Below are 14,197 nucleotides of genomic sequence, written 5' to 3'. Positions count from 1 at the left end.
TGAGTGATATATTTTGCATTATTAATATAGCGATTTGACTAAAATATTACTAATTTAGAATCATTATTATTACGTCGTATCTATTATTACCATAATTTATAAACTAAATTTTGTTCCATACATAAATAGTTTACAAAAAGGGTAGAGAATAAAAATAAAATAAAACAGATATTTTTTTTAGAAAAGTAAAAAATCGCATCAGGAATTGACACGTGTCATTCTTGGTGTCTCTTTTAGTATAGAAGTAATAGATGTGAATGTTAAGTTGTTAATTTACAAGTCACTAAATACAAGAGTGATTATATGTTATTTTTTGTATAGGAATAAGTTTAGATTAGAATAAGGATAATTTAAGAAAAGTAGTGCTATGTATTTAAGTAATATTAAGGTATCTCATTTAGGTAATATACGACCTGCATTTAGTACCCTCCAAAAAATATGGTGTTGATATTGGTTGACTATGATTAGTTGTGGATTGTGGAAGGGTTTTTTTTTTTTTTGGAAAGTTAGCCTAAGGCATCTATCTACACTAATATATTAAAAGGCGTTCTTAAAAACGTATACGTGTCACGTATACATTTTTTTTATACGTCACGTCACCACTAATCAGTATTATGACATGTCATTTGCAACCAAAAAAATGTGTAGCAAGGATCGAACACTATACCTCATTTGTTAAAAGTTACACTTCTTATCATCTTAACCAACTACAAACTTATGTTGTGTCTTTCCATATAAACAAATATATTCACTTTACAATAAATAATAAATTTAATAAAAGTGAGTGCAAAATCAGTATTATGACATGTCATTTGCAACCAAAAAAATGTGTAGCAAGGATCGAACACTATACCTCATTTGTTAAAAGTTACACTTCTTATCATCTTAACCAACTACAAACTTATGTTGTGTCTTTCCATATAAACAAATATATTCACTTTACAATAAATAATAAATTTAATAAAAGTGAGTGCAAAAAAAAAAGGAAATGATTTATAAATGTAGAATTATTACTTTACTAGCTTAGGCCTCAAATTACAAAAGGTTTGGGGTAATAGAGTGTAATAATGATGAAGAGGGGAAACATTGACGGAGATTAAGTAATTAATCAACTAACGATGAAGAAAATGATTCAGTTTTGTTTTGATTTTCTAATGTGGGGTTTCAGATTGGAAAGGTTGTTGGTCGGTCGCTAATCTTGTGTCATCATCGTCAATTCGTTGAAGACACCATCTATATGGACACATATTTACAAAAAAATAAACCCGAATAAATGTCAAAACCCGGGCAACGCTCGGGCCACACAGCAGTTTTATATCAAATCAAGTTTGGGGATAAGAGTTTATACAAATTATATTAGGGATAAAAGTTTATACAAATTAATTATGTGCAACACCGAGTATCTCACCTTGCCACATTATGGTCTACGGTCTACCGTATTGCCTACCCTTTTCACATGAGAAATTACAAAAGCATCAAAAGATTTAGCCAACTTGCTTAGAGTTTTGGACTTCAAGCTAATAAAATATACTATCTCCGTCCCTTTATATTTTTTTTACGTGTGTTATCATGCCCGCGATTTAACAAATAATTAATGTGAGCAATTTTATTTTTTGTACTTAAACAGAGTTAAGAAAACAAACAAGGTCCAAGTTATTATATTTTTCACCGTATGGAATCCAACTTTATTTTTTTCACCGTTTGAATTCTAGGATATACTTTTTGGCCAGGTTCAACTAATTGACACTTAATAAACATAGACCCTTGGTTAAATATTACCTTAGAACATTAGTTAAAAAAAGTAACATCCTTAAATCTTGGCTCTTTAGTTTTATGAATGAATCTAGTTAATTTATATATGTGACTGCTTGACTATAAATTGTAAAATAATACAAAAATTTAAAATTTTAATTTTAAAATTACAATTAAAAACTACTCTAATTTGTCACTTTTTCCTACTGTATTTTTTTTAAAAAAATTGGTGCTACACATGTACTTCACCTCTACACTGAATAAATTTTCGTTAATTTTTACGGATTTTTTATGAAATACCTCCGAATTTTGGCGTAATTCATCAAACGCTAATCAAGTTTGGATAATGCATAAAATGCCCCTTAAATAAAACTTAATACCCAGACCCTTACTAATGACGCGCCGTTAGTGCTCCATTAACCTAATTTCAAATTCACCAAATACCCCTATTTTAATGTTTATTTCACCAAATACCCATATTTTGAAATCTGATTCACCAAATACACATATCTTTGGAGTAACAATTTTAATGCTCAACAAACCCTATAAGGCTATAATATTATTCCAGCAACTTCCCATTTTGACTGACAATTACTTATTTCTTAGAACAATTCCATACCATGAAACTGGCAATAGTTAATCCCAGGCATGATTTTACATATGTATTTACCAATGTGAGTGACTTCCACAAGATTCACAAGTAATGAGCAAAAATTACTTAGCAAAAGGACAACTTTCTTTAGATAACTTATACGGAGTACTCCGTAAATTCATTCTGCTAGTTTGGATTCCGTTCTGATGTTTCCTGTGTATTTGGTATTATAGGAGTTTAAACTTTGGATGGTTTTGTCTTTAATCATAATTGCTTACTTTGGCGATAGGTGGTACAACAATGTCTTTCTATACTTTAGCAGAACCACGAAGAATGCTAAGAGGATGTTTCTCGCCAACCTTGTTTATCTTCCAGTAGTTATGTCAGGGCTTATGTTTCATTGTAAGTATAATAATTTGTTGGTGATCTGATAATGCAAAGTGATTAATATTTGGAGTTTAATTGTACAAAACTAGCAGGTATACTGTGGCAAATATTGTTTGCCCCGGTCAAGTCGCGGAGCATGCTGTTGTTGCTTTGTATCTTGTTTCATTAACCAAGAGTCACGTGGAGTTTGGACTTTGGAATTCTTAGGAGATGTATAAAACTAGCGGGCCCCACAAATATATTAGGGATCCCAATATATTATACTCCACAAGATTGAAGTTCCCTTCCTTCGCATATACATATATATACGAAAGATTAATCCCAAAACACCATATACAAAAAACACAAACCCTAAAACCCTATCAGAGATCTGAGCAGTTCCTTTAACTTTGGGGGACGTTCGTCACTTGAGAGCCTGTACCGGTAGTGACACGGAGACTAGTCGACGTAATGAGCCTTCCAATATTGGAAGGCTCATTACGTCAATTGAAATAATGAAAAATCATTTCATTTTTTAGTTGAAATTTTAGGAGGTTCCCGAAAAAAGATCGCGAAAAAAATAATCCCTAAAGTAGAGCGAAATTCGCTTCTAAGAAGACATGAACAACAAGCTTGGAATCAAACCCGTGATAATTGGGTTTGCAAATTGAAGCTATGACCACTAAGGCACTCGGTTTATTTGTGTTATAGAGCTGCGTTTACATGATTTAACTTATGTTTGTATTATTTTTATTTTTGAAAAATGTACATATCAGTTGTTTATCCGGTCCAGTAAGGGTTCACTGGTACCGCCACTGCCCGTCTCCCACACCCGACTCCCACTTTTCCACACTTGAATCACAATCCACCACATCACTATCGCTATTCCGTACCACAACACCCAACCCGAGCCAACATCACCAAAACATATTGACGTCAACAAAAACCTTGAAGTACCCCACAAGCCCGAAACAAGCTTCCTTGTTGGTATCATGACCATAAAATATCACATTAGCTTGCTCAGCCCATCTGATCGCCAGAGACATTGAAATTTGTTAGTTAGTTTTTCTATGACAAAATAGAAATCAACAACATATTTATCTATTTGGAAGCGTGAAGAATTAAATGGCTTGAGACAATAAAAGAAACATAATCAAAGTGAAAATGAGTAAAGTTACCTTCTTCTACCCCCAACAATCCTCCTCTCCTCAACATTATTAATCTCTTGGTGAATAAATATCTAAGTCTCTTGAAATTGTGTCATGTCCCTAAGGATTAGATTCAAATTGGACAAAACTGAATGTATAAGCAGGACAATTTGGTGTACCTGCCCATTGGAAATCCAAGCACAATAGATCATTAAATTCAACAATATAATTAATGGAAAACTAATATTAATAATAGTCAAACTCCGTAGTTGAATTCTCCAGAACGATAGGAGGAGATAGAAAAAGATGGACCTCCCTTCCACATAAGCCATGGTTGGCAGTTTGCCACATACCAGACAATCCACCCGATGCTTTCATCAAAACACCACGATACGGGTGACACCGCTCTTCCATTTTGGATAAAATTAAGTACTCCGTATTGTATTCGAATTGTAGCTGCAACCAAGAATCAAATAATTAAGGTCCGATACCAAATCCTTAAAATATGAATTGTTCATAAATCATAATTGTAACTGAAAGGTTAAACCAAAGCCACCATTTGAATCGTGAGCACCAAATTGGCGAGTTCAGAGACTTTTATATGAAGAATAATATTGGGTTATACAAAGAGTTTTTCTCAATAATTCAATTCAATTTATGGTCCCAATTAAATTATCTGAAACAGTCAAATTAAAAGTGGAAAGATGAGAATTTGACTGATTAAATAAGTCCATTGAACGATACATTGAATTTGAATTAAAAAATGAATTAATTAGTAAATACATTTTAATTGGGTTGAAGGGGAAGAGGAAGAGGATTAAGTAGTCCGAAAAAACATATCATAAGGAAGAGTGAAGAGGGAGCGTTGAAAACAGAGAAAGAGAAAATAGGAAAAGAGTGACACGTGGAGATATGGGGTTAGTGGTTTAAGTTTTTAAATACTAGGTATAGATAGACTAGGTATAGATTTCACATTGTTTTTTTTTCTTTTTCCCATCATCTAGTACCAAAAAAAAAAGGTAGATTAGGAATTTAGGATCATAGAGTTGTTATTGTCATATTCTAATATGTAGGTAACAAAACAAATAAAAGTTGGAGTACTTTAGTAGTTTAGTGTGATATGGTGAGATACTAGGAGAATAAGATCACAGATTCACAGTCCCAAAGTCCCCTCTTTCTGCTAAATCACCAAGATTGGTTCATCATTAACGTCTTTAAAACCCCCCACAAATTCTCAAGACCCAGAAAAAACAACTTTACCCATTTCAGAAATAAAGAAATTCCAACACGTTTTCCAGTCTTCCCATTTCTAGTGCTACTACTGAAAACAGAGTAAGAGAGTCAAACTTAAAAGTCCCATTTTTTCAAAAAGATCAAACTGTTAGCAGATTCTTCCCGATTTACGGATTTGCTGTTTCCAGAAAGAATTCAGGGTTGTTCTCTCCTCCCTTTAAAAATGGGGTCATCATCAACTGAGCTTCTCATTAACACTCCCCTTCTGATGGCTGACCACCAACAACCACCGGACACCGTCGTTGGCGCCGTCGACCACAAGAATCAACCCGCCGTACGATCAAAACATGGGCGGTGGTTATCCGCTTCTTTTATCATCTGTAAGTCTAATAAAAACTCATTTTTCTTAAAGTTACCATTTTTGTTGTGTTGATCAAAACTCAAAAGGGTTGACTTATTTTTTTGGTTGGATTAATAAGGGGTGGAGATGGCGGAGAGGATTGCGTACTATGGAATATCGTCAAACTTGATAAGTTTTTTGACGGGGAAATTGGGACAGTCAACGGCAATGGCGGCTGTTAACATCAATGCTTGGAGTGGGGTTGCTTGTTTGCTCCCTATTTTGGGGGCTGTTATTGCTGACTCTTTTGTGGGCAAGTTTTATACTATTATTGCCTCTTCCATCATTTACATCTTGGTAAGTTTCTATTTTGTTATCTTAATTTAATTTAATTATGTTTAGAAGTTCAATTGAATTGAGAGCTTGTAATTGGGAATTTCGGTGGATGTTCATGAAACTGTTTGATTCTTTAGTTGATCAAATAGAGAGAAATTGATCACGATTAAAAATGAGATTTGATTGGATTTGCAACTCTTTATTCACTAATTTGAGCGTAAATTTTGTTGTATGCACAGCAGCATAGGTTGATAATGTTGAATGTGAAATGGTGAACTATGTCAACATAATAATCTAGCTGACTAGCTGACTAGCTGACATGGTTTTCTGGTTTATTAATAATTGAGATGCAGTTAATTGACAAAAATATAGACACATGATGTCAAATGTCAAGCATAGGTTGTAGGTTTGTAGACTTCATTTGGTGTTAGGCGACTAACAGTTAGCCATTTAACCTTACGCAATAAAGAAAATGATATTTTGATTTATGATTCAGTGAATATTTTTTGGTGACCACCATAATTAAGATTGAGTCCTTGTCTTTCCTTTGCTTTAAAGCAGAAGTGGAGGTTGACTAGTTGAGCGTGTCTATGTGATTGAGATGGGTCATTTGATGATATTCTTGATGAAGTTCCTTAACCACATAAATCTAAAGATAGTATATTTTTTGGTAGATTGATTTTGTGGATTAGATTTTGATAACTTATTATGCTAATCTTGTTTTCTATTCATCTCACCTGGATGGCTAACAGGGGCTGGGCTTGCTAACTTTGTCAGCAATGCTGCCTTCTCTTAGTTGCATTGATGGTGGTCCCGGAAGCTCAGCACATTTGCAGACAATAATATTCTTTGTTGCCCTATATCTGGTGGCCATAGGACAAGGTGGGCATAAGCCTTGTGTTCAGGCTTTTGGGGCTGATCAGTTTGATGGAGAAGACCCCTCGGAGAGCAAAGCGAAAAGCTCTTTCTTTAACTGGTGGTATTTTGGTGTTTGTGTGGGTGGTTTGTTGGGTATTGGAGTCTTGAGTTATGTACAGGACAACCTTAGTTGGGGTCTCGGATTTGGAATTCCATGCATTATTATGGCGTTATCTTTGGTCATATTTCTGCTTGGAATTACGACTTATCGCTACACTATGAAGGTTGAAGGGGAAAGTCCATTCAGTAGGATTGGAAGAGTATTTGTTGCAGCAGCTCGGAATTGGAAGGCTACATCTCCCATGGTAGGTGACAATGAACATGCTCATAGAATCAAGCTCCATGATGGGTCTCGACAATTCAAGTTCCTTGACAAAGCTTTGCTTGTGACAGAGATATCAAAGAGTGAGGTTGAAGAGGCAAAGGCAGTCCTTAGGCTGTTTCCTATATGGGCAACAACATTGGTTTTTGCAATTGTCTTCTCACAGCCCCCAACTTTCTTCACCAAACAAGGCATAACATTGGATAGATCAATCGGGTCTAACTTTGCTATACCAGCTGCAGCGTTACAGTCTTTTATAGGCATCTGCATTGTTATTGTTCTCCCGATTTATGATCGTATTCTTGTGCCAGTTTTCAGAAATATTACTGGAAATTCTTCTGGCATATCAATGCTTCAGAGAATCGGGACAGGGCTGTTCATTTCCAGTATTTGTATGGTAGTTGCCGCCATCACAGAGAAGAAAAGACTCGAAACTGCTTCTCGATATGGACTTATAGATATGCCTAATGTGACGATCCCAATGAGTATTTGGTGGCTGCTTCCACAATATGCCTTGTTTGGAATATCAGAGGCATTTACCATGGTTGGCCTGCAAGAATTTTTTTACGACCAGGTCCCAAATGAATTGCGTAGTGTAGGATTATCTCTGTATCTGAGTATATTTGGCATAGGAGGCCTTTTAAGTAGCGTACTGGTTTCATTGATTAACAAGGCAACCAGTGGGGGAGAGAGCTGGTTTTCGAATAACTTGAATCGTGCACATCTTGATTACTTCTATTGGCTGCTTGCTGGTCTTAGTTCCATAGGACTGGGTCTATTTGTGTATTTTGCAAAGTCATACATATACAACAAAAACAAGGCTCGTCTATAGAATTCTACTTCATGTTGTATGCAGAATGTAAGCTAAGAGCAAAACGTAAAGGCGAGGTCAGTGACTTATTTATTGCTGGTTGGAAGTAATTTTAGAGCTCATGTACATGAATGTTTCCGTTTCCCCATGTGTAAAAGTTGATGTGGAGCAACTTTTAAGTGAAATGCACTAGTAGTTGCCATGAGAATGTTGAGAAAAACTGCAAATGTGTACTTGTTTATTCGACTCTAGATATGATGAATTATAATTCTATTGCTCGATGTTTCTGGTGCACTAAATGGTACTCCGTAGAAGGGATTGTATGCGTCTTAGGGTCTATTGCTCGCTGTTCTGTTAGTTTTCAGTTGACAGTTAATGGGGGAAAAGAGGGGGTTTTCACTTTTCAGTTTTCACTTATCTTATTTACTTATATAAATATGTAAGTTGCAATGCTTAATCTCTAGTTTTGTATTGCATACAATTGCGTAATCTGTAAAAAGTAAAGAATTCCAGAGTAAAGTCCAAACTTGATTTCTTTCTCTTTGTCTGGCTGACTATTCATCTTTACTATAGTAGCTGCTTCTGTCACAGAGAAATTAACCTCGGGACTGCTTCGTGAACAAGGCAAGATTACCGTACATGTATTATGATTTATGAACTTCCATGTATTTTATTTTCCTCTCTGCAAATTGTAGTTATACTATCTACACTAAGCATTTTTGTGGTTTGCTTCAAAGGATATTTTCCTGTGCTTTCAGATTGATAAGTTTCCTTACCTTTATACGGGGATGGTCCATGAGCTATCCACAATTACCGCGAGGAAAGTCCACGAGGTTTATCCAAAAGCTGGCTTCCCTCTGTTGTAAGTCCTTTGACTTGAATACAATATGGATCCAGTTCTTGCTTCTTGTTGGTGCAAAACGTAAATGCAAGGGTGTTAGTGAATTCAGCACTACTGCATTAGTAGCATTTGGAATGAGATGAAACAGAAACCAATGAACCAATTTGGCTTAGGGTCTTTTAAAAAAAAAAAAAGAAGTAATGAACCGGTTTGGGCTTTATTTTTTGTATTTTTTTTAATTTCCATAATATTTACTGTAGTACTTTTTAGTTTAAAGCGAAGTTAATTTATTTTCAGGTAAAATAAGGCAATAATATTAGTAGAACAAACTCTTTGTTTGGTCACTATCCCATGAATGTTATGGACCTGTCTTAACTGTTAGTCTGTTACTGTGTGGTTCCCGTTCTTCCACGTGTGGTCTCCTCCCGGCTCCCCATAGTAGGTGTGGTTTATGGTTATCATCATCTCCCTCATCCAGAGAGGGCCATACTCCCCATTACTTAAATGCACGTGGGGTCAGAATAAACATTGGGAAATCCAGAAAATGGATGCTTTTGGTAAAGTCTTATTACTCCCTCCGTCCCGGAATACTTGACCTGTTTTCCTTATCGGGACTTGACCTGTTTTCCTTATCGGGACTTGACCTGTTTTCCTTATCGGACCGTCCCTTAATACTTGACCTGTTTCTAAAAATGAAAATATTCTAACAATATTATATTATTTCTCACTCTACACCTATTAACCCACCTAACCCCTACTCCATACAAAAAATAATTAAAAATTCAACCCCTACTCTCCCCCAACCCCACCTCTTAACACACCTCCCACTAACTACATTAAAATAATACCCCACTATCAACTACTACTTATTAAATTAAATAAGTCAATTCAAGTCCCTTAAACTCTGTACCGGTCAAACCGGGTCGAGTATTCCGGGACGGAGGGAGCATATGTTTTACTCAAAATCTTGGATCATATCCCGTCTACACATACTCTTTTTGCCTCGAGGAAGTCCAAAAACATGCCATGCATGTATTGGCAAATACATGCCAACCCAAAAAAAAAAGATAAATTTAATTGTGAAATAATTTTGGGGGGAAATGGATAACGGAATAGTGAAATTGTATCATATCCCGTCTACACATACTCTTTTTGCCTCTATGTAACACAGCAAAAATCATTGTAGGAAACTGACAGAAAGGACGCACACTCTCTGACAGAGGCAGTCTGTTTGCATCTGCTGCAACTTAATTGCAGATTGGGTTGTCTTAAACTGTAAATGGCAACCTCCAACTCTAAATACAATGCCATTGTCGTTGTAGACTCAGCTTCAGCTGAGACTGAGAGTCTCCCTTATACACCCCTTCTCACAGCAGAGCAGCAAGAACAAGACACTGTCCCTGGCGCCGTTGATTACAAGCACCGTCCCGCCATCAGATCCAAGCATGGCCGCTGGATTTCTGCTTCTTTCTTCATCTGTAAGTTGATCTTTTTTTTTATATAAAAATAAAAAAATACTACTTCCTATGCAGAAATTTTATCCAAACATTTTATTTTCAAAGGGGTGGAGATGGCAGAGAGGATGGCATATTTTGGGATATCAGGAAACTTGATAAGCTATTTAACGGGGGAATTAGGACAGCCAACGGCAATGGCAGCTTCGAATATCAATGCTTGGAGTGGGGTGTCTAAATTGCTACCTATTTTAGGGGCTGTTATTGCTGATTCTTTTATGGGCAAGTATTATACCATTGTTGCTTCTTCCTGCATTTACATCTTGGTAAGTACTCAATGATTGACTGCTATATTAACTAAATATATAATAAGTGTAATGCACATGCCTTTTTTTTTTTATGGTCTAACTAACTGCACAGCTGCACTGGATAGTTTAGCCTTTTATCAAAATATTATATTATTGATCTTAACAGGGGCTGGGTCTGATGGCTTTATCAGCAATGTTGTCATCCCTTAGCTGTCTCAACAATTCACAGATAATAATATTCTTTGTTGGGCTTTATCTGGTAGCAATTGGACAAGGTGGGCACAAGCCTTGTCTTCAGGCTTTTGGGGCGGATCAGTTTGATGAAGAAGATCCAACGGAGCGTAAAGCCAAAAGTTCTTTCTTTAACTGGTGGTATTTCGGTGTCTGTTTGGGTGGTTTGTTGGGTATTGGAGTCTTGAGTTATGTACAGGACAACCTTAGTTGGGCTCTCGGATTTGGAATTCCATGCATTCTCTTGGTAATAGCCCTGGTCATACTTTTGTTAGGAACTATGACTTATCGATACCCTGTGAAACTTGAAGGGGAAAGTCCGTTTACAAGGATTGGAAGAGTGTTTGTAGCAGCGGCAAATAATTGGAATGCTAAACTTCCTGTGGATGGTGATGGTGATGGTGATGCAAAACCCCATGATGGATCTGTACAGTTGACATTTCTGAACAAAGCTTTAATTGCACCTGACACCGTAAAGAGATGTGTAAAAGCTTGCAGCAAGAGTGAGGTTGAAGAGGCAAAGGCAGTGCTTAAGCTGTTTCCTACATGGGCCACAAATTTGGTATTTGCAATTGTTTACTCACAAACCACAACTTTCTTCCTCAAACAAGGCATTACGTTGGATAGATCAATCACGTCTAATTTTGCTATACCAGCTGCAGCAATGATGTCTTTTTCTGGCATCTGCATTATTGTGTTTCTCCCGATATATGACCGTGTTCTTGTGCCAATTGCAAGAAAATCAACTGGAAAGCCTGCTGGGATATCAATGCTTCAGAGGATTGGAATCGGGCAGTTCATTTCCATAATTGCTATGGTAATTGCCGCTGTCATAGAGAAAAGAAGGCTTGAAACTGCTTCTGAACACGGGCTAATGGATTTGCCTAATGTGACGATCCCAATGAGTATTTGGTGGCTTCTTCCACAATATGCCTTGATGGGAATATCAGAGGCATTCACCATGGTTGGCCTGCAAGAATATTTTTATGACCAGGTTCCCAATGAGTTGCGTAGTGTGGGATTGTCTCTGTATCTGAGTATATTAGGGTTAGGAGGTCTGTTAAGCAGCTTTCTTGTTTCATTGATCAACAAAGTAACCAGATTTAGAGGTGGTGGAGAGAGTTGGTTTTCTAATAACTTGAATCATGCACATCTTGATTACTTCTATTGGCTGCTTGCTGCTCTTAGTGTCTTACAGTTGGCTTTCTTTGTGTATTTTGCAAAGTCATACATATACAACAAAAACAAGGCTTCTTCTTAGAAGTTGATATAATGCGTCTTTATGTTGTACGGAAAATGTAATCTAAGACCCTGTTCTTTTGGACTTAATTGCAGTTCCATTCAGTTCAGCCAAACAAAGTTCAAAAGAACACGCCTAAGTGCAATTATATATGTTCATATGATATTTTTTTTTTCAACTAAGGAATGTTGGATTTCCACCGTCCCTACGGAATGTTGGATTTGGTGTTCGGTTGAGACGTGTAGGAGGAAAGAGTTGGTTGCATACTCCCGCGATCTGGCTCGTGGGCTTGTTCATTTGCTCGAGTATGAGTTATAGGAATGTGCAAAGGCATGACAAGATATCAAAAATTGAAAAATATTGTATACTGATGGTGTACTGTTGTGGCACTTTCATTCTCCTGCCGTCCTTCAATATTGTGCAGCAATTCTATGTTTGAATTTTCTAAAACATTGATCCAATTACAAAATTTATCTCAACAAAATTACAACTTTGTCCATAGTATTAATACCTAGTCTATCTTTACAGTCTATAAAAAACTAAACCATTAGTGACTTACGCTGGAATTGGGATTGGCTTAAGTGGTTCGAGGCCTGTGCGAGGGCAGCTCATCGGATTTCTTTTTACCTATATATATATATATTATATATATATTATTATTATATATATATATATATATATATATATATATTATATATATATTATTATATATATATTATTATATATATATATATATTATATATATATATATATATATATATATATATATAATATATATAATATATATATATTATATATATTATATATATATATATATATATAATATATATATATATATATATATATATATATATATATATATATATATATATATATATATATATATATATATATATATATATATATAATTAGTGACTCACGCACATATCATGTTTAAAACTTGATTTTTTGGCAGAAATTCGACAAGGTGTTTATTAAAAAGTAGCTGAATTTGTTATAAATTACTTCTTTTTATTCCACTTTTGTAAGAAATGACTTTTTTGAAAAAATGGGGACAAATTATAACCTTTGTGTGTGTGTGTTGTACACATTTTAAAACCTATCCTTAGCAAGGTATACGGTAGGTCAAAGGCCCTAAAATAAAAAAGGGTCAACGATCAAGCCAAGCCTGGTCAAGATGCAAGCCCAAAACAAAGAGTAAAAGAGCCCAACAGAGGACAAGCCCAATAGAAAGGCAAATCCCAGAAGAAGAAGAATGACATCGCTAGTTACAAGGAAGTTAGGAAATGCAGAAAAGGTCAAGGCTGACATGGCCACGATTTCTCAATTGCTCTCTCCCCCGTATAAGCAGTTATGGGAATAAACCCTACTCTTCTGAAAACCGCTCTTCAACCGCACGTCTCTCACTAGGAGTATATATACACTCAAAACCGGCATTCAATTGGACATCATCTACACACAAACAAAGTATTTCTTACTTTCAGAGCTTTTCGTAGTTTTAGCCATAGGCTTAGTAGCCTAGCTGTAGCGTTTCCCTCATGCATCGAAGCACTTCCAGCAGTTTACGTTCTTTGTTTTCCAAACATTCAACCATGGAGGTACATCTCTTCGTGAATGAATGTTTGTCCAGTTTTTCATTACATATTAATCAATGATATTTGTTTAACTTTGTTTGCGGTTTTACTTAAGCATTTCATTTCGCATTAACTTTGTCATAAAAAGTTCTTGTATTTGGTGATTTCCTACAAATTACTCGTTCATCACGAGCGAAGTCTCTACATAATAAGGCCAACCGTCGTTTAAGGGCAGTACCCCTAGACACCCTAGTTTTTTTTTTTGATAATAAACATACTACAATTAAATAATAGAGATCAGTGAAGAATCACTTTGATCCCTAACCAATTGAGGTTGGCATGAGTGGTTAAGGGCCTCTTGCTCCTTAACCAAGGTCTCGGGTTCGAGCCTTGGGAATGGAAAAAATCTCAACTGGGAGGGATGCTGCCCATCGAGGTACTCATGCAAACTCCCACGGGAGATTACCTCGCCGAAGGCGGTGGGAACTCCTCGTAGTAGAACCAAAAATCACTTTGATCCCTAAACAGCCCAACAGAGTTAGGAGAAGGAATTACAACATCAGAGATTTGCTCTCCACCAATAGAGGATGTGAAGTTAGAATCAGCTAATAAAAATTCCTTACAAACCATGGGAGGGGTTAATAAATTACAGCTATGGAAAGCCAAAATGTGGTTCTTTCTTGCACTCTTCGCTAATGCATCAGCCACCTTATTGGTAGAACGGTCTTCAA

At 36.0% G+C, this 14,197-nt stretch overlaps 2 protein-coding genes across 3 annotated transcripts; both read left to right on the top strand.

Moving 5' to 3' along the window:
- Positions 1-4,825: 4,825 nt before the first annotated feature.
- On the top strand, positions 4,826-8,099 carry LOC110787603 (protein NRT1/ PTR FAMILY 5.10). The gene is made up of 3 exons (XM_021992226.2): positions 4,826-5,471; positions 5,571-5,788; positions 6,520-8,099. The coding sequence occupies exons 1-3, from the start codon at positions 5,315-5,317 to the stop codon at positions 7,837-7,839; spliced, it is 1,695 nt and encodes a 564-aa protein (XP_021847918.1). The 5' UTR covers positions 4,826-5,314; the 3' UTR covers positions 7,840-8,099.
- Positions 8,100-8,576: 477 nt separating this feature from the next.
- On the top strand, positions 8,577-12,299 carry LOC110787601 (protein NRT1/ PTR FAMILY 5.10-like). 2 transcript variants are annotated; one of them, XM_021992225.2, is made up of 4 exons: positions 8,577-8,680; positions 9,846-10,137; positions 10,222-10,439; positions 10,588-12,299. In XM_021992225.2, exons 2-4 carry the CDS (start codon positions 9,939-9,941, stop codon positions 11,911-11,913), a joined length of 1,743 nt encoding a protein of 580 aa, XP_021847917.1. In that variant the 5' UTR covers positions 8,577-8,680; positions 9,846-9,938; the 3' UTR covers positions 11,914-12,299. The 2 variants fall into 2 exon arrangements, with proteins under 2 accessions (XP_021847917.1, XP_056693381.1); XM_056837403.1 differs by lacking the exon at positions 8,577-8,680 and adding an exon at positions 9,099-9,216.
- The last annotated feature ends 1,898 nt before the right edge of the window (positions 12,300-14,197 follow it).

Source organism: Spinacia oleracea, chromosome 2 (genome assembly GCF_020520425.1).
Source record: "Spinacia oleracea cultivar Varoflay chromosome 2, BTI_SOV_V1, whole genome shotgun sequence".
In the NCBI taxonomy this organism is placed as follows: domain Eukaryota; kingdom Viridiplantae; phylum Streptophyta; class Magnoliopsida; order Caryophyllales; family Amaranthaceae; genus Spinacia; species Spinacia oleracea.
This window is presented reverse-complemented; position numbering and strand designations above follow the sequence as displayed.